At 46.7% G+C, this 20,532-nt stretch overlaps 1 protein-coding gene across 2 annotated transcripts in view; it reads right to left on the minus strand.

Moving 5' to 3' along the window:
- Positions 1-20,532, minus strand: part of PHKA2 (phosphorylase kinase, alpha 2 (liver)) — a 76,015-nt gene that overhangs the window by 2,882 nt on the left and 52,601 nt on the right. Inside the window, exons 18-31 of one of the 2 annotated variants that reach the window (XM_008579862.1) lie at positions 17,796-17,965; positions 16,114-16,287; positions 13,046-13,131; positions 11,845-11,978; positions 10,962-11,118; positions 10,074-10,153; positions 9,804-9,882; positions 9,546-9,675; positions 8,929-9,030; positions 6,759-6,877; positions 5,952-5,981; positions 4,526-4,582; positions 2,578-2,748; positions 571-624 (exon numbers count right to left, since the gene is read on the minus strand). In XM_008579862.1, coding sequence (XP_008578084.1) covers positions 571-624; positions 2,578-2,748; positions 4,526-4,582; positions 5,952-5,981; positions 6,759-6,877; positions 8,929-9,030; positions 9,546-9,675; positions 9,804-9,882; positions 10,074-10,153; positions 10,962-11,118; positions 11,845-11,978; positions 13,046-13,131; positions 16,114-16,287; positions 17,796-17,965 — 1,543 coding nt within the window. The remainder of the gene's footprint in view (positions 1-570; positions 625-2,577; positions 2,749-4,525; positions 4,583-5,951; positions 5,982-6,758; positions 6,878-8,928; positions 9,031-9,545; positions 9,676-9,803; positions 9,883-10,073; positions 10,154-10,961; positions 11,119-11,844; positions 11,979-13,045; positions 13,132-16,113; positions 16,288-17,795; positions 17,966-20,532) is intronic. The other variant, XM_008579869.1, reaches the window with a different exon arrangement.

Consider the following 20,532-nt stretch of genomic DNA (forward strand, 5'->3'; position numbering starts at 1 on the left):
CTCGCTCAGCCAGTGAGCGGGAACCGGTCTGTATGTGGGATCCGAACCCTCGGCGGGAGCGCAGCCGCGCTTCCCAAGCGGTGCACTGTAGCAGTGCGCCACCGGGCCGGCCCCAAAAAATCCATTTTTAAAAGAATGAATTAGAGGGCTGGTGGGTAGCTCAGCTGGTTAGAGCATGGCATACCAGGTAGCCACCAAAAACCCAAAATAAATAAATAAGTAAATAAAATGAATGAATGGGGGAAAATAAGCCAGGGAAGGTGACTGTTTTCAGCTAGAGAAAAGGGGCCAGCAGAGGCTGCATGTGGCCTAGCGAGGGCTGCATGGAGCTGGGCTCTTTCCTCTCAGTGGGGTTTGAAGAGCTGTGGTGCAAATCTAAAGAGCATGACAGCCCAGAAGTGCTGTTTCTGAGAGCAAGAAGAGAGAAAAGGCAATGCTCGTAGATGTGGGAAAGAAAATGGCCTGTCTATATATAACATGCTTGACAGGAACACGATGATGGCAGCGTCCAGGAAATAAAGCCCTTACTGTCAACCTGTGGGGGGCTGGCAGGCATTCTGCTCACCATACCTCTTGCGTCGTTGAGGATGGGAGGACGTAACCATCGATGGATAGACCGTGGCACTAGAAGCAGAACACAAGCCACACTTTAGTTGGATTCCACAACGTGGTAATACCCACCCATGCACACATGTCACACACATGCAGGCACACGCACGCCGCAGCTCGCTCTGCCCTGGGACCTGCACGGGTGCTGGAACACGCCAGACTGTCTGAGTTATTTTTAGAGAGCTTGTTCTCACTGCCCACAGGCTGTGTTTTGGATGGAACAATTCCAGGGAAACCAGTAGGCACCTTTCAGATCGGAAGGAGCAATGCCCTTGGGTGCTGCCCGCTCCTCCTCCCCGAGGCTCCGTATTCACTAGGTGCTGGCTCTGGAGGCTGCAAGGTCCCCTCTGGTGCTGTGATAAAGGGAGACTCATGGCTCCTGCTGGCGAAGTGTGCTTCTGTGCCTTTGCAGGCATCTATTTTTGAGAGTGCTATAATAAGCACCAATCACAAAAGCCTTGAGCACATGCACAGACACGCACGTGCACACCCACGGGTATAAATATCAGCGGTGGCTCAACACAAAATGCTGCTTTTTCATAAGAAAAGCGTCTTGGTGTTGAGCCAGTGAAAGTCTGCACGGAAGTGTGTGATGCCCCAGGAAGAGTGGGGAGATTTTCTAGGAACAGTCTGTTCTAGTCTAATTGGCCACCTAGAAGTTCTAACTCCCAGTGCCCTGGCTGGTGGCAGCAGCAGCAGCAGTGACCTCTTCCCTCTTGATAGGAAGGAGCAGGGAAGGGGTGACCAGAGGCCTCTGCAGCCAGAGGGCTCCACTGCGGCCTTGGGAACGCGTTGTAGGATCCTATCATTGGGGATTATTTTTCTCTCCCCTCCTACTACAAAATGAGCTAAAAACCAAAAAAGTTTAGGAAGAAAATCGGTCTTGGTTTGCACAGGAGCTGTTAGCGGAGTCATACCATCTCTCCGCGCAAGAGGAAAGACAAGTCTGGCTGCCCGGGGAGCAGCGCATGGGCCCAGAGACCCGAGGGCCCACCCTCCCCGCTGCCCTCCTCGGCTGCAGCATCTGGGAGGGCTCTCTCGTGCTTAGGTGTGTGCAGTGTAGTCGGCGGCTGTGTCACCTCATATCTGTTTCCAACTTCAGCTTCTGGTGAGATTTTAACAGGTCCCAGGCAGATGGGAAATGCAGCCCTGATGGATGGCCACAGGAGCAGTGGGCAGTGGGCTAGGGGACTAGGCTCTGGGGTCCCCTCCTCCAGGTGGGGAGCAAGGGTGGCTCAGGGTGTGAGGGAGATTGTGCCTCCAGGGCACATGGGGCCTGCACAAGACCGGAAGCTCTCGTGTCTGTGTGTCCTTGGGACCCAACACAGGCTTTGCAGACAGTGAGGGCTGGATTACCACCCTGAATGGTGTGGACACCATGCCTGCCTGTATGCGCAGCATCTGGGGGCTGGCCCCATACAGACCTGTCCCGAACTGTCATCCCAGAGCCAAAGCCTGTGGGGACTGCTCTGGGTTGTCTACGTTACAGTGTTGTCACCCAAAGCCTTTTCCAGCTTTTGTTTATCTTCTGCCTTTTCTACGTCCTACAATATGTCAAAGTTGGTCCCACACAAACCTGGGCTATCACCTTGTCTTTCTTGCTGTAGTTCCAGCCAGTGGTTCTGAACCAGGGGTGATCTGCCTCTCAGGGTACATTTGGCAATGTCTGAAGCCACTTTTGGTTGTCACAACTGAGGAAGAGGTGCTACTGGCATTTATGGGTAGAGCCAGGGCTGCTGCTGAGCATCCTACAGTGCACAGGACAGCCCCTCACAGAGAACTGCTTGGGTGCTAATGTCAGTGGTGCCGAGGGGGAGAAACCCTGCTCTAGGCTGTGAGCTACTCAGGTCAGGGCTGTGCATCTGTTTGTTCTGTAACCACGTGCTACCTAATAGTTGGAGATGCCACCATGCCCCACAAAGGCAATGGCAGGGCAGGGGTAGAGTGTGGCGCAGCAACCAAGCTCACCTTCTGAAGGATCTTCCACACCCTCTGGTAGAATCCCACGGGGACCCTGTTGATGGCCCCGTCCAGCCTTCTCCTGCGCAGCCACTGGCCCTGCCGCTCCCCCCAGCCGATGTGATATCCTCCTGAGTCTGACGATGATGTGCCGGTGGGTGAGGACGGGGTGCTGGACCTCTGCAAGACAGATAGCACGTGGTCTCCAGAAGCCTGGTGGGCCAGTGTGGGGCCACTTGGCAGGTGTCCCAGGAAGAGACTGGCTGTCATGAAGGACAGCTCAGGGAACTAGTCAAAAATACCAGATGCCACTTGCCCGAAGAGGAACACGGTTCCTGACTCCACCTTGTTGGTTTCTTCACACTGGATTAATCTGCCCTGCTCTGGGTTGGTTCCTTTCTCCTTCCCTGCGTTCCCCCTAGCCTGCGAGAGGAGGACAGCCTCCAAAGGACCCAGGACTCACGGGGAAGGGTCGAGCTCTGTGCTTAGACTGCTGGGAGCTAATCCCAGCTCCAGGTCGAGGCTGCAACCCAGTCGAGGCTGGCCAGCCCCTGACACTAACACTACTTCTAGGCCTCAGTCTCATCTGTAAATGTGGATACCATGGGAGCTGCTTCAGAGAGCTGTCTGTCAGCGTTCACTGAGGGAAGACACAGAAGCCCCAGAGAGCACACCTGGCTTGTGCTAGGTGCTCATGAGAGGCTGCTGTCACCATGAGGGCTGCTCCCCGGGAGGACACTGGCCTGGTGTGTGGAGCCCATTCCATTGCGACAGGAAGCGGGGCTACAGAGAATGTACCATGCAACACAGGGGAAGGATCCAGAGACCAAGGCAAACAGTAAAGGCTAGGAGTCCACGTTTAGTGGCGGGGGCCTTGGAGATCATGGGCCCTCCACTCATCCTTTCCAACCTTTCCGTGCTCCTGTTCTTGGCACTGGGCTTGATCTTAATTGGGGGCTATGGCTGCCTCCAAGGTGGGACACAGACTTTGCTGAAGTGGGGGAAGAGAGTCATCTCCTTCCCACCTCTTCGCCTGAGGCTGGACCTATTCTGGCCTCCACAAGCGATGCTACTAGGCACACCAGGAGACTAGGCTCCAAAGTGGGGCCCACCCGGTGCTGCCCACTGCCCTGCAGCAAGCTGGAAGCCTATAGTCTCACACCAGGTGAAGTCCAGCCCCTTGGCCTCCAGGCTGGAGAAGGGCTGACCTCCACCCATATACATGTCTCTGCTCTAGATTATCTGGCACTTTCCCTTCTCAGTCCACAAAGTCAAATGGAAAGGTTTCAAAATAAAATCCAAATAGTCCACTAGCAGGGCAGGAAATGGGACTCTTCTCTCTGCACTCTTTCTGACTCCAACAGATCTTATTTTGAAAAAGCAGCTAGGCTAGGTTATTCCATTGGGCTCATTATGCCATTTAAATAAGGCAACAATTAGATACAAATAAAAGTAATTACAGCCACACTCATCAGTGACTCAGCTGATTTTCTCCTAGTTTCAGGAGGAAGATTCAGACTGGCGTCTGCAATTAGACTATTTCCTAGTCGGCCACTTGAGCTGGCCCCACGCTGAGCTGGGGCATTTTGAGTGCAGAGTGCTGCCAGCACCATGGCTCAGTGAAAAGGCACGGAACCCGTGCCCGAAGGTTCCTGAAGCTCCTGAGAATGGGTGAGATGAGCGCTCCTCACCGCTGCACACTGAGGAGCACGAGCAGAGAACTGAGTGCTCAAGATGGGACACAAAGCTCAGTCCCAGAACTTCTCGGCCTTCTTTCTAGCCTCTCCTCAAAATGACGGTGGGAGAAGACTTGCAGCATCAAATGACAACACTGAAACCCTGCACAAATCTTCAGAAATCAGCGCTGAGGGGGGAGCACAAGAAAGGCTGTGAGAGAATTCGGGCGCTGCAGACAAGGGGGCGCAGGGAGGGCTGCACGGCGCCGCCGCAGCTTTACCGCAGGCTTGGTGGGATGCGCGTGCCGACCCGGCCCAGCCCGGCCCACAGAGAAGAGCTACAAAACGAAAAGAATCGACTCAGTCACGTGCAACAGCACAAGAGACATGCAGACAGGGGGACACAGAGCGGCAGTAAGAAGCCCCACAAAGAGAAGAGCCATGGATGCGGGTGCAAGGAAGGCCTCCCGCAGCGGCCCAGGTGACCGGCCCCTGGGCAGAGGCCTCGCGCTATGCTCTCTACACAGCAAATGTTCCCAGCTTTGAGTCATATGTGAGTGACTAATCAAGTTAGGACGCAATTTATTTTCCAGACTCACAGCCGTGAAATTGCTAATATTTGAGGTTGAGCTGTGAAAATCTACAGAGATCAACAAAATACCCATAACCAGCCCTAACATCCTGCACCAAATAGGCATTCAATAGATATTTGTTAAATGAACATATATGATCAGGCTGATGACCTTCGGCCAAATAACTATTTCCTCATGTAAAAATCAAGAATGTACCCTTAATTTGTGTGGGTATAGTGCTCTGTATACATGGCATTCTGGCAAAAGTGAATACCAGTTTAAAGTGCCATGGCAACTATTAAATTTTGAACAGAGCAATTTATTTCCTTAACCTAAGTGGCCAAATACAAAACTTGTACTGGCTAGTTGAATCCAAACCTATCAAAGAAGAAAGGTCGTCACTTCGTCCTCATATCATGTAAGGATAGTGTGAAGTAGAGGTAGAAGGAAACACCCACACTCCCCACTCAGGCCGTTGGATACGGGAACCAGAGGCACGGTGCCACCGAGTGGCTGGCAAAGGAAGGTGTTTGGGAAGTCGTAAATTAGAACGAGATCAAGTATGTTCTATCCTTGGGCAACATATGGAATCTGCATTTACATGTTTTGTTTCCTCTCTGTTCTCCCTGTACTAGAGACATGAAAGCATTAGAAATGTGACTCGAATTTTCTGGAGGGAGAAGGAGGAAGTATGTCACAAGGGTGATATAAAAGAATGGCATCCTGACATTTTTTACTTCCAGGGTTAAATGCCCTCAGGTGATCTGGGGACAGGAACAGCAATATTTATTCTACTGATATGATTAATGACCACGTTTCTCCCTATTTTGTTCCTTATTTCGTTCCTTCTTTTTGAACAGAAACTCCCACTGAGGCAGAGCCCGGACCATCTCTTTTACAAAGTATCCTACAAAGCCTGAGAGTTTGATAAATGGATTTAAAAAGGCCTGGGGCAAGGTCCTTTCTCCTGCCTTTAAGTCCTGCTCTGCCTGTCCCCGGGGCTGCCTGCCACAGCCTGCCAGCCTGTGGAGCTGCCTCCACCAGAGCCGGTTTAATGGCCTAGCCTTCCATATTCAAGCCAGAAAGAACATGAAGTGCTCACAGTAAAGGATGAAACAAGGCAAAGGTGTGTCACCTGTTCATCAGCACTAAGCCACCTAGTCATCTGAAAGTAAAAACACATCAGGAAATAAACAAAAGCCAGCTTGGAGTCAAGAACATCCTGCTTCTCTTATTACCTTCTGATAATCCAGGACAGTGTTGCTCAAACTGCAGGGGGTGACCCATTACTGCGTCATGGTCTCAGTCTAGTGCGTCATGACCAGCATTTGAAATTGAGAAGAAAATTCGAATGCATTTCTCACTGCAGGTCACAGTCAGAGGGAAACTCTATTTTCTACCATAGGTCATGGTCTAGTCCTAGCACAGGATGTGGCACACAGGACTGAAAAGATGCTGAGTTGCAGTCCTGTGGGGTCAGTTCAAGAGGATTTTTGCTGTGAATTAAATAAAGATGAGCAAAGGAAAGAGACACCTGTGGATGGTGGAGAATGCAGGTGTCACGAGCATTCTGGCCTATTTCCAGATCCTCTTGCTAGTTCATTTGAAGGACACATTTAATGGAGAGATGATTCAGGGATTTGCTGCCAGACTCTACTTTTTAAATGGCTGAGGCCCACTCGAAAGAGCAGTTCTTGAGAACAGAGGCAAACATGGACAAAGGCGTTTTCCAGAACGTTCATATAACATCATGTTCAAGTTAAGCGTGAGCAGCTCTGGGTTATCTGGTACAGGGGTGTGTTCAGATGCCAGGACAGAGGGACCTCACGTCCTCTACAAAGAGCAGGCTGAAGCCTGACACCCTGGCTTTCTGTCACATTTGGAGGTTAGCCTAGCGGGAAACAACTTCTTCTGGCTGCCGCCGCTGCAGCGCTGTTCTTACCTGCTTCATCTCACTCCTCAGTCTGCTAATGCCACTCCTCTCCGTTTTGGTGACTCCAGTATGTCCTACCTCGTGGATGGAGATGGCAGGGCTGGACGTCGAGGAGTGGATAGGGCGCACTGGAGGGGAAACACACATACACATGCTTTAGGAGCCAGACAGCACCCACGGGGGCAGAGTGGGGGGGATCCAGGCCAGGTGCTTGGACCTGCGTCTGTCTCCCCCACTCGATTAGATTATAAATTCCATCAGACAAGGGCCTCATCTGCCCTTGCATATCCGGCACCTCCCCCTATCAGGCCCTGCCTGGGCACTGGGTGCAGCTGTGAATGCCCAGGGGCAACAGGAGGATTCAGTGCCCAGCCCAGGCCTGCGGGGCCAGGAGCAAACTGAAGGGGAGGGGGCAGAGCAGGTGCAGCCTGATGGAGGCCTCAAGCCAGAGAGGGAAGAGCTGGGAGAGCCAGGCGGCCAGGGGCAGGGCAGGCAGGCTCTCCTTCCAACCTACTGTACCAGCCTTGGGACTTCCACCTGAACCTGCCCTGCCCACCACGAGCCTGCTTCTGCACTGAGGTCACAGTGATCATTCTAGAAGCAAAGTTGATCATGTCACTGCCCACGCGGAATCCTCCCAGGCCCAACTCTGTCTTCAGGATAAAGCTCAAACAACCCCCCCAGCCACCCAAAGCCTGAAGCACTACTGACAGAGGTGCTACCCGCCCCCATGGCCCCCACCCCGGGCCAGCCGCACTTGGCACGCTGCTGCCTCCCGGCCACCTAGGCCAAGCTCAGAGGCCGCTTCTCATCCAGCCCCACCGAAGCCAAGGCAGCAGGGGGCACTACCCAGGGGGAGTAGAGACAAATAAGGAACCGAGGGACACCAGCATTTAAAGGACAGTGGAGAGGGTGGAACCCCTGAAGAAGACACAGTGTCAGTGGGAGAGGGAGGAGGGACAGCAGGGTAGCGGGACACAGAAGCCAGAAGGTCTGGGAAGCTTCAGGAGCGCCTGTCTGGTGCGTATATGCTGGAAATATCCAACTCAGACATCTCAAGATTTAATCAAAATACCAAGCATATTTGAGCTTCATAATTTATAAAAATTGAAAGGTTACAAAGGGCAATTAACAATGATGTTATATTTTAAAAAGACAGCACGTCTTCTGTCCTTACTTGCAATTAGACATATTTATGGCTTTCAAATGACATTACTTGGTTCCTACTTTCATAAGCATCTATAGCTTTACATCTAATGACAAATTTTTAGTAATTATGTGTCAAATCATGTATACTTTTATGATGAGCAGAATACATTAAATATTTGTCTTGTCCATTTCCATTTCAAGGATTGTGCATTGGAAAGAACTGGAAATTACTTTTGGAAAAGGATCTCGCGTCCTCCTCCTTCTGGAAAGGAGAAAAGCCCCTAACACATATCTGATTTCACTGTGCATCTTTGTTCAGCTGGCATACACTTGGGAAAAATACAAAGTACCCAATGTCCTTCTTATTAAATAAAAAGAATGACAGCCCACAGTGCGTTTCTTTGGCCTGATGAAATAAATTCACCAATGTGTCTGCAAATCATTTAGCTTTTATGTGAGCAGGAGAAATGATAATTGCTCCAATTATAATTAGGGAGCATTTGAGAACAAGAATCACACCACAACTCAGGAGATTCTGTTTCCTAGTACTGCAAGCAGGGTTCCGGTACAGATAAAAACCAAGCGGGCAAGACGGAGACAAACACACTAACTCAGCTCGCACGTGCTGGGAGGTCATAGGGGGGTCTTCTCCCTGTCCCCTGGAGGGTCGTGTGGGGCCTGGTGGAGAACGCTTTTACCCAAACCAAAGGCTGGGACACTCAGGTAATCTGAGAGGACAGCCCTTTCATCCTGACACTTGGGGCCACCCCCCCAACCCTTGTGCACATGTGACAGTGCCTGTTTATGGCAGGGTGCAGAGGCGTGCACACCATGACCCCGTGTCATTCCAACGTGCGGCGGAAATGCTCTCCCAGCAAACCTGCAAGGCCATTCCAAAGCCCCGAGAGCAGGAACCATGAGCCTCAGACTCTGTCCATGTGGTTAAAGCAGGAACCCTGTCCCAAGTCGCTAGTACTGCTGCAGATTCGCACAGACAGGAGGCTGCGCCTGCACAGGAGCACCTACTTACTGCTTCTTTCAACACCAAACTCTTTCCCACTTAGAATGTGGTGCAGGAGATTTTTCATATCAAAAGGGCTGAGGTTCATCAAACTTTCAGAAGCTTCTTCTCCTAAAAACAAATACAAGTGTCCCAGACACAGGGTGGTGGCAGGGGAAGGTAGAGTTAGATGGATTGGATGGGGATGACTAAGGATGCTGTGGCAGGTCTTCTTGTCATAAGTGCCTCATGGTTGCTTCAGGGTGGAAATGCACTTGGTGAGGCTAAATGTTGCTGTTTAAATCGTGTATTTGCTTAATTCTTAGATGCATAATTTTTCCAATTGTCCTGATTAATCCCTGATGTTGGGACGTGTCTTGCAATTGATTTTTATATTGAAATTGGTAGGATTTCTCCCAGTTAAGGTGTTATGAAATGGAGGATGACATCTCACAGCAAGGACATCCTGTAAGTAGTTTAGATGTCAGGCGCAGAACAGAAGATTCTAATGGTTCTGACTTAGGAACTTCAGCCCCTGCGCTGCATGGCGTGATGGAAGTCACATAGAGATGAGGGAACCTGGTAAAGCCTGAGCTTGCTCCAGGGATACTGGCACTAGGACAGGGTAGGAGCCATCTGCATCTCACCTGAGCAGTTCAGGCTCCGTGCCAGCTCCGTGGCCATCACCTGAATGATCAGTCCAATCCGGAGTCTGAGCATCTCCACGAAGAGGCTGGGCTGGGCCCTGACGTACATGGCCAGGTAAACCACGATCTCCTGACACACGCACACACACACACACACACACACACAAAGACAGGCTTTCAGAGGCCCAGAAGGGGAGTCAAGAGGCCCCTGTCCTCTAGCAAGGATGTGCCCCAGGCTTTCCCCTGCCAGCCCCTGACCTGTGTGAGGACGGCGATGCTGATGTCCTGTCCACTGGCCTCGTAGATGAGTTTTGTGAGTTCCTCTGGGGGAAGGGGCCTAGGATGAAGCACTGGGTCACCAACATGAGAAGGTGCTTCCTGGCCCTCCGCAGAAGAGCCTTATCTTCTCTACTAGAAGTGCCCATGTGACAATGTCTTTAAAAAGCTCCTACTCCTGAACAGTGGAAATCACTGGCCTTTTCCCCACAGCTCCCCACAACCCTGAGGTCCCCAGGGCCGAGGACTTACGCAGAGATGGTCTTCTCCCGGGGCTCAGGTGGCAGGCCCACCGTGAGCTGCTTCTGGTGTGACAGCAGGTCTGTGCAGGCCTGTGCATTTAGGAAAAAGAAAGGGAGCAGGAGCAAGAGAGGGAGAGGGAGCAAAGCTAACTGGGAGGGGTCACTGCCAATAAGATTATAAACTGACCATTACAAACTATGATCCATGTTACCCTTTATTTGAAAATTCATACCTAGACCCCAGACTGAGCAACCCAGGCAGCACTAAGTCCCCTTGATCTCTGTGTTTCCAATGTGTGGCCGCAGGCCTGGCTCTATGGGGCCACCAGTAGGAATTTAATGCCCATCACTGTAGCATACACATCGGATGCCCTGATATTCAACAAGGTGGGGTTGAGTCCTAAGTTACCAATGGTAAGAGTTAATGACCATGTTCTACTCCTAAATTCCGTTTCCTCATGATTCACATGTAATAAATACTATCACCTCACCATCATAACACTGAACCTGAATGTCTTAGAAAGTGGCTCTGGGTTTTGCAGGGTCTTGGGGTTATAAATACTAATGATCATTGTATTGAGGATGTGCAGAAATAAGAGAGCTCCGTTTAAGAGGATGCCAGGCAGGCACAGAGTGTTTTCATTTGATTTCTTGGTGAGCCTTTCTCTGTAGCTAGGAAGAATCAAATGAATCCACTTGAAATTTCCTTCCTTTTGCTCGCCTTCCCAGAGCAGTGGGAGGTCAAGAGAGGAGGGTCTGCTTCATTTTGAGATTAAAGAACTGGTCTCCCATATGAATAAGAAGCACTTGCTTCAAGCCTTCATAACTGGAAGACTGGCAGTGGAAGAAGGCACGGGGCAAGAGAGGACAAAGGGACAACCTGGCTGGTTGCTCTGACCTCGGCCAGGACCTCCACCTTCTTCCTGAGCAGGCCTGAGATGTAGCGAATCAAACCCCACTCCTGGTGCAAGCCGGCTTTCCCGTAGAGCTCGCTGAGAAGGTTGTGAACGGTGACCCCGTGCTGTCCGGAGAGATTTGTGTCCCAGCTGGGACCCCTGTCAAGAGGTAGAAGAACCTAGAAATACGGCTTGTAATGTCTGTAGGCTGGGAAAGGAATGAATCACTGCGTGTTTTGCCAAGTGCTTGAGCGCTCCAAGTGTCTGCGTGTCTCACGAAGTTACGTCCTACCAAAGCATCCCTATGTCTTTAGAAACTGAATCCTAGCATCAGGACACAGTGGGATCCTGGCCTCATCCAGCCTTCTCGTACTGGGAGGCAGAGAAGGGGATGGAAGTCTCCTTCACGATGATGCTGGGTAATTTTGGGGAGTATAATCATGACCCAGGCTTGCTAGAAGGCCAAGAAGACTAGGAAAAAGAAGGAGAACCGAGAAAGCTCAGTCTAGTGAAGACCATAAACTCACTGTTATGATCTGAATGTTTGTGTCCCTCCTAAAACACGTATGTTGAAATCTCAAACGCTAAGGTGGTAGTAGGAGGTGGGGCCTTTGGGAAGTGATTAGGTCATGAGAGTGGAGCCCTCATGATTGGGATTAATGTCCTTATAAAAGAGGCCCCGAGAGCCAGTTTGCCTCTTCCAACCACGTGAGGACACAGCAAGAAGGTGCTATCTATGAGAAAGTGGGCCCTCACCAGACACGGAATCTGTCTTGATCTTGAACTTTCAGCCTCCAGAACTGTGAGAAATAAATTTCTGCTGTTTATAAGCCACCTAGTTGATGGTATTTTGTTAAGGCAATCCAAACAGACTAAGACACTTACTTTATTACATAGAGAATGTATAGAATGTCTGCTTGGTCTTGCAGGTTCACACAATCTTTTAGCTGCTCAACCAGCTTCTCACAGTCCACGTCACCACGGTCATCTCTGGGCCACGGGAAGTCACCTTCGGGAGCCTGGCCATACAAAAGCCAAAAAGCAGGGAGAGGGGCTAAGTGTGGGAACTTGCAGAAGATCAGGGAGTGAAACACCAACCTGGTCTTTGAACTGTCGCTGTGCTTGCTCCAGTTTTTCAGTAACTCTTTTGTACCTTCTTATTTATAGGTTTTTACTATTTTTGGCCAGTGAATCATTGTGTTGGTCAATGTTGGCAAGAGATTGGACTGAGCAGGCTAAAATATTTGTGAATTTTATTTATGCATAGTTCAAAAACAGGCACAACTAACTTCTGGTGTTAAAAATCCTGATAGCAGTTATCTTTGGACTTGATGGGGAGGAAGAGAAGGGGAGGGATGGAGAGGGGGCACAGAAAGTGACCATTTACACGGATATACTGGCTCAGTGATAATTCATTGAGCTCTATACATGCTTTATGCACCTTTCTGTATATATGTTATACTTCAATAAATACTTTTTTGAGAGCAAAACAAATGCAGAAAGTATGTTTTAAACAATTTAAAATTGAATTTAGGTTAAAATATCCTCCAACAGGCACTGAATCTTTCTATTCGTGTAGGATAAAATCAGGGGAGGATTCTGGAATAACAAATTATGGGAATCAGTGGGGAACACCCTAAGATTTTATTCTCCTGAGGAATTTTTATTTTATTTTTTTACCAGTTTTGATTACATTAGAACACTAGGAACAAAGAGTCCCGCACCCTGTTCTGCAAGCAGTCCAGTCTTGGCTGGCTGACACAGATGGGACAGGGCTAGGGAGTGAGCTAGTTTATTTCCTCTAGTGCTACATGGATTCTGACAACTAGGCAGAAGGCAGTAGCCCTTTTGTACAGGCAAAATGTGAGGGTTTGCATCAAATTCAATGCACATACTGATGCAAATCCCATTCCAGACAATAAGTGACTGGGTTCACTTCAAAACCCAGCGCTTCTAAACCTAAAGGTCCCGCATATCAAGAAATGTGCTCTTTCTTTTAAGTTCAATCATTTAAAAGAGTTCTTGGAACTAACCCAGCATCACAGAGCATTATACTTTTTTAAAAAAGCTATTCCAAATGCTTTACCTTTTTTAAGAGTGGCTGAGGAGAATCAACAAGATTCAGTGATTTCCGGTGGGCACTTAGAACTTTAGTTGGCAAAGTCATGGGAACTGGAAAACAAAAGAATAAAGAGAGCCCTTCTGAGGAGGAAGAACAATAAAATACTTCTTTTGAGAGGTCTGGTAGCTACTCCTTACTTAATGCAACCCAACTGAAGGAATGATTACTTAGTTTAATTTTCAACAAAAATTTATCATGTAGCCGCATCAAGTGCTAAATCTGGGAACAAGAAATGAGCAGGAAGGATGTGGATTTAAGAGCTGAATTTCACTTTTCCCTCCTGGAATTCAGGGAAAATCACACAGCATCTTAGGACTGGGAAGAGCCTTGAAGTGATTGTGCCTGACAGCTTTTTCTTCCAGATGAGGAAACTGAGACCCAGAAAGGGTAGACTATTTGTCCAAGGTCACTGGGGTTTCCATAATCAAGGTGTCTGCGCTTCCTGTCCAGTATGCGTTTCACTTTGCCACTGCCAGGTACTAGGGCTTTTTTTTTTAAACAGCCTGGGATGTTACCATTATCAATATTTATTCGTTAAACCTTCTCTGTCTTCTAGGCTATATCATATTGTCTCAAAAGAATAAGAAGTTTTCAAGGTAAAGATGATGCATATTGAAAAGGTATTTATAGACCTCCAGGTTATACTAGTGAACTGAGCACACAGTGTAATTTTACTTCCTCCCAAACCCCCACTAACACTACGGGGGAGAAAAAAAAAATATATATATATATATATGACAAGTCCTCAAAAACAGGGAAAAGCAGGAGAGAAGATAAGAGTGACAAACTTTCAGAAGCAGGAAAGCTGGTAGTTGAAGGAAAGGCAGTTTAGCAGACGTGAGTCAGCCAAACTCCCAGGTCTGTAGTGGGGAAATCCAAGAACTAGTCAGATTTACATACGTGAATCCTTGGAAGTCTTAGGAATTTGCTGCACTGCGTACCTCTAGAACTGGGGTACCAAGGGGGTGTCCAGAGTCAGGAAGGCTGGGGAGAAGCTATGGGGATGCAGTGAGCACCCAAGATGCCCTCCTCCACTGCACACACCTTGGCCTTCCTCACTCCGACTGAAAACTAGAGGGTTTCTCTGAAGAGGGTAAAAGGGGTGGGGGGCTGACCAGCACTCGGAAGGCCTGAGGACATTCCTTAGGGGAATCAAGCAACTGTATAGCTCCAGGCAAGCAGACCCTTACCCTTCAAGTAGGAGATCAAACAGGAGGCCGTAGGTATCTCTGGGAAATCTGATCAGCCCACACCCTGGAACCCTAGCCAACAAGCCCACCCACATGCTTAGGGATTCTCATGCACGAGTGGATGACTAAGGAGCACTAGACACTGGAGAAAGGACTTACTGTGGAAGAAGAATCCTAAACAAACAGAAAAAAGTGACTTGGGAGGAATGGAAATCATTCAGAAAGAAGAAAATGTAAACACACACACACAAACAAAAAAGCCCTGCCATTGATATTCTTAGAATAATAAAAAATTATGTTGCATGCATGAAACAAGAATGAATGCAATTTGGGGAACAAAGATGTAAAACATGATGGCAAAAGTGAAAAAATTCAACTGAGGCGATGAAACAAAAAGTTGAGGTGATTGCCCTCAGAACAGACAGAAAAATGGAAAACAGAAGAGAAACAATAAGGACTTCTCCAGGAAGTCAACACTCGGATCACAGAAATACCAGAAAGAACAGAGAAAATGTTGGGAAGGAAATGAGTCAAGAAACTTTTCAGAAAAACTTTACAGGACTGACAAACATAAATTTCCAGATTGGAGTAGCCAACACACACCTTGATCAAGGTGCATCACTGACATTTCAGAATCTGGGAGCAGAGACGATCCTAAGAACTTTCAAAGAGATGAACAGTTTATATTTGAAGGATCAAAAATCAGAATGGGTTTACATTTCAAAAATCTCAAGAAAAATGTATTTTCTATCTAGAATTCTATACTCAGCTAACCCTCAAATGGATATAGAATATTTGCAGATGTTTTCAGACTTGCAAGATTTCAACAATTTTACCCACCATGCATAGTTTCTCAGGAAACTACTGGATATATACTCCACCAAAATAAGAGAGTGAACAAAGAAAGAAGAAGAGATGAGATACAGAAAACAGGAGAGTCAACTCAGGAGACATGTCATGTCAAGGACCCCTCTGGGATGATAATGAAGGAAGATCCCAGGAAGAAAATTACAACCCAGACATGGAAGGCAACAAGCCAGAAGGGGCAGTGAACTTCAGAAACAAGCAAGTTGAGGGCTGTCATCACCATGCCCTCTTCCATTGTGCCATTTTTTTTAACCTATTGAAACTACTCTGGAATGTGCTCCACCAAAACAAGGGAATAAACTGAGAAAGGGGAACATGCCAGATTCAGGAAACAGGAAATCCAGCTAAAGAGATGAGCCAAGGAAATTCCTAGGATGACAGGGATGTAACAGGCCAAGCATGCAATCAGCCCATATAAAATGAGGTGTGGACTCTAAGAAAAGTAGTGGAATTGAGAGATTCTCTGATATAACTGACCTTGTGGAAATCTGTACTGTGAGGCCACTGGTAGGTATAGAAAGAGGGCAAAGCAAATGAAAACTATTAACTTTAGAAAAAACAAAAAGTAAAAATGGTAATATAATCATAGTATACTATAATGCTTGGTTGGGAATAATATTTGCATACATGCAATAATATAAAGTGTGAATATTGATTTAACTAAACTCTAATAAAACTCCCTCAGTAGGTTAGGGGAAGTGAAGCAGAGGAGTGGTGATTTAAGACAGCTAAATCCTTACCCACAAAATAGAAAGTCAATAGGTACCAAATCAGATCAATGCATCATAAGATAGCAGTATACACGCATTCTTTTAGAAATATGGAGATATGTAAGTACCAGAAGAAACAGCTAAAACAGTTGAAAGTGGTCACCTCTAATTAGAAGGATGGAGGGGACATTTTGTTGTCTTCTAGAATTAAATATTACTGATCAAAGAAGATATCTAAACAGGCAGAAAAGAGTTAATAACATACATGGAATTTCGAAACCCTTTGCTTTTGCCATCAGGGAAAGAATGTCCTGAGTGGAGTGGACGGCACTGAAAACATAGCGGTCTTCTGTCTTCTTACAAAGAGGGGGCAGGTAGCACTTCAAAGACGTGCTTTGCAGAAGGTTGTTGATATACTGGTCAAATTCATCTTGGCTTTCTGTAATTGGACAAGCAACAACAACAACAAAAAACAATGAAAACAAGCTGCAGAAATATCCTAAACGCATAACACTGACTGTGTGTAGCATGCAGCACTAAGTAGATTTAGTGGAAGACAATGTTTAGATAGAGTTATCTGCACCTCCCAACCCCAAGAGTAAAAAGAATTTACAGAGATAATGGAAGTGTGTATAAATTTATTGTTTGGAAAACTTCATCTCAGGAAAAGAAAACACAGGTCAAGATAGTGTTACACCACATCATCCCAAGATGAACTGAATAATATGTAAGACAATCTGAAGGATGGCAGCTCATGTCTGGCCTTTTTTTGTTATGAGCAAGCTAAGCCTTATGGAATTCCCAGCTCAAATCCCAACTACTATCTAAAAGTAAAAAACAGGTGACTTTAGCCTTGTTCAAATTGGGAAATGATATATACACAGGGTTTCATCACCCATGATAACCAAAAAATCTGCTCTGACCAGGTCAGCTAAATTATAGTGCCTTGGGAGATCTGGGGTAAGTCAGTATCACGTCCACCTGTCCTGGAAAACATCAGAAGCAGACATAATGGCAACAGAAAGCCATAAAATCACCTAGAATGCTTCTTGTAACCCTTACCCTAGATCCCTGCATGTAGGATGCAAGCCAGTGACAATCCCAAATCTATAGGTCATGTACAAGCAATAGGAGATCTGATGAAGCAATTAGGTGGGGCTGTACTCTCTCTCCTTTGACCCTTCCCCCTTCTCAGGATTATAAAATGCTAAGCTATGCTGGCCCTCTTAGGAATGCATTTCTCAGGGTGACCTAACCTATGTGTTTTGTGGTTGCAATCGTCATACTGGCTCAATAAATCCTGCTGTATATGTTCAACCACAGTTTCTTTTAGTTCAACACTCATATCCAGTCAAACCTAGGTTGTTCTACCATTCCTTTGAAAATTCAAGCAGTGTGTTTCTGTCTTCAGAATATATGTTGTGAAAAGTCCTCATTCCTAAAATTCTTTGTCCTTCTGGGTTTTAAAAAGCCCCATTTTCAAGGGCATCATTTGTAGTTTAGGTTTTTAAAATAACATTTGTACTTCAAAAAGTTTGTGGAAAGATTTGTATTATCTTTTAATTCTATTTTTCCACGAACTTTTTGAAGTACCCTTGCAGATACAAGTTTCAGAAGTTTCTTTTTTTTTGTTTTTGTTTGTTTTTATTTTTAGTTTAATTATCAATCATTTTCTGTACTTGTCTTAGGGTAATTTTACCACAATGCCAACCAAGGTTTTTTTTGTTTTTTTTAAAAAGATGACCGGTAAGGGGATCTTAACCCTTGACCTGGTGTTGTCAGCACCACGCTCACCCAGTGAGCGAACCGGCCATCCCTATATGGGATCCGAACCCGTGGCCTTGGTGTTATCAGCACCACACTCTCCCGAGTGAGCCATGGGCCGGCCCCCCAACCAAGGTTTAAATAAATTCAAGGAATCACCCACGAAAGCATTCCAAGCCTTACCTTGATTACAGGTATCTTCCAAATATCCTCCCAAATCTGAATCACTATCAGGACTGAAGGTCCCTTCACTGGCATCATCAAACAACTTCTCGTCACAGTCTGGATCCAGGAAGGTCAGGTATGTGTAGAATGATGTGGTGAGAAATTCTGAAAGGTTCCCTAATTTTACCCTGCCAAGAAGACACTACGTCAGGGATACAGGGGGAGTGTGGACAAACTTCCTCTATGAATCACTAAGAGACTTTTCAACAACCAGGTGGCGCTTCTGCCAGAACCAATAAATACATTACTCTGCAGATTGCTCCATATAAGTAGTCAGCCAAGAAATTAAAACAAAAATTCAATAGCAAGCATGAAGTAAAAGCACACAGCATATTAAAAGCCAAATGAATCATGCTGATTTCATATTCTCAAACCCGATACAAATGCAAATCTATTTTACTGAAACAACCAAAAGTTTTACAAAATATACTGAGTAAACCACTTTTCACCAGAACCAATCCATGTTTTTTTGCTTTTGCTTTTGTTGTTTGCCCTACAAGGACTGGACCAGAAGCCTCAATTCTCTGGGCACACTTGTGCCATTATTTAGGAATTCCTACCATGAAATGCAGTCACACAGGCATGGAGTGTTATGATGGAAGAGGCGAAGTTCTCTCTAGAAGGAATTTGAGACTGTAGCAGATGCCCTATTACATTAAGCTGGGAAAATTTCCACTGAAAACTGGGAGCCTGGGGTCCTGCTGCAGAGGCAGCAGCCTGGATGGAGTTCTGCAGGTCCACCCCAGGCAATGGGAGACCAGGATTTCCACCCTACAGAAGGAAACCTTAAAATGTTAAATCAGGAGGCAGAAAATAAGTGAGTGGAGTGGCTGAGAGAGGAGTTAAGGACTAAATTGAAGCATGCAGTGCAAATATATTCATAGGTGCTAGAGCTTCCAGGGGCACTCAGCTATAGCAAGTAGGATGGCCTGAGGGAAAGAAAAGCCTTCCTTGAACAGAGTAAAAATGTCCCCCCACCCAGAGCCCTGGGACCAGTTCTAAGGTGGCTGGGGAAAAGGAGGAGGCAGGCTGGAGGGTGGAAAAGGCAATGGAAAGTTTTCCTTCGATGAAGGTGAAAGAAGTTGGGTTTATTAGGCTAAAGAGAGCTCAAAGGCAGAGAGCAGTCATTTAAAAAGCCTTTTGATAGCAAGCTACCCCAAGTGGATTCAGGGCATAAAGTCCAGCATGTAGTGTGAGTTCAGCTTTTTAAAAATCTCAGACCTAGAAGAAAAGCCAAAATGGGATTCAACCTTAATTATCAAGAACTGAGTAGGAAGCCTAGGCATTCCTGTTTCTTGTAGTTCTCTAACGGATGATGGATCCTTAGCCAGCTCTATAAACAGGAGGCTGGGAGCTCTCCGGCAGCTTGGTGAGGGGTTATAGGCTGGGTCTGGATTCACGCAGTTTTGTTTTGTTTTTTCCTAATTGAAGCATAATTGATTACACGTATTTGTAGGGTAGAAAGTTGACTATCAATAGTTGTGTATAGTATGTGATGGTCAAACCAGGATAGTTAGCTTATTCATTACTACGAATTCATTACTACTTTGTGTCCGTTAACTAATTTCTCAATTTCTCATTAACCCCCTCCCTTTCCCCCTTTCTACTTCTAGTAACCACAATTCTGTTCCTTCCTTCTAAAAGTTCAACATATCATTGTGATTGCTGCTTCTTTCTTTCTCTCTCTCTCTCTTTATTGTTTACTTGTTTACTTATTAATTCAGCTCCCACTTATGAGTGAGGACGTGGTATTTCTCTTTCTGTGCTAGGTCGTTTCACTTAACATGATTTTCTCCAGGCTCATCCATGTTGCTGCAAATGGCAGAATTTCATTCTTTTTTATGGCTAAGTGGTATTCCACTGTGTATATATCCTAGAAAGGGTACTGTCTGCATTTCACTGAACTTGTTCCCTGAGCGGAGCTTTGAATCTTGCCTTGTGCCCTGGCTCTCTGAGCCTACAGTTCCTTGTCCATCAAACAGGAACAAAGCACATGTCAGAAAGCGGGGACTAAATGACACAAAATGGATAGTGCACTGCAAGCTCAGTGAACTGCAGATGGTACCCTTTCTATGATGATTAGACTTCCATAAAAGAATTTATTTTGCAAAATGGTTAATTACGGTCCTGTGATATTTTCTCTCGGTCATGACGCCATACACCAGGCGGTGACTTATCCAATCTGGAGGTAAAATGTACAAAAGTAAATGTAGACTGCACTTTTGGTGCCAGCCCTGGAAATGTAGACAGCACAACACTGGGGACAATCTCACTGACACTCCCAAGAGGCCAGGAGAAGCTTGGATCGAGGGCCACTTCAAGTCTACAGCAAAACCAACCTCAGACAGCCTGCAAATTGCCCAAGGCTAGAGTTAGAAATATAGCGACTTAACCTTGAGGACATTATGCTAGGTGAAATGAGCCAGTCACAAAAAGACAAATATAGTCATGTGCAGCAGAGTGACATTTTGGTCAATGACAGCCAGACTGCAGGTGGTCCCGTAAGATTATAATGGAGCTGAAAAATTCCTATTGCCTAGTGATGTTATAGCCATTGCAAGGTCACATAGCACAGTGCATTACTCGGTAGGAGTCATAGGTATACTGTGTAGCCTAGGTGTGCAGTAGGCTGTACCTCTAGGTTTGTGTAAGTGCATTCTGTGATGTTCACACAACGAAATCACCTAACGACGCA

The sequence above is a fragment of the Galeopterus variegatus genome, unplaced genomic scaffold (assembly GCF_000696425.1).
Source record: "Galeopterus variegatus unplaced genomic scaffold, G_variegatus-3.0.2 Scaffold82, whole genome shotgun sequence".
NCBI classification, from domain to species: Eukaryota; Metazoa; Chordata; class Mammalia; order Dermoptera; family Cynocephalidae; genus Galeopterus; species Galeopterus variegatus.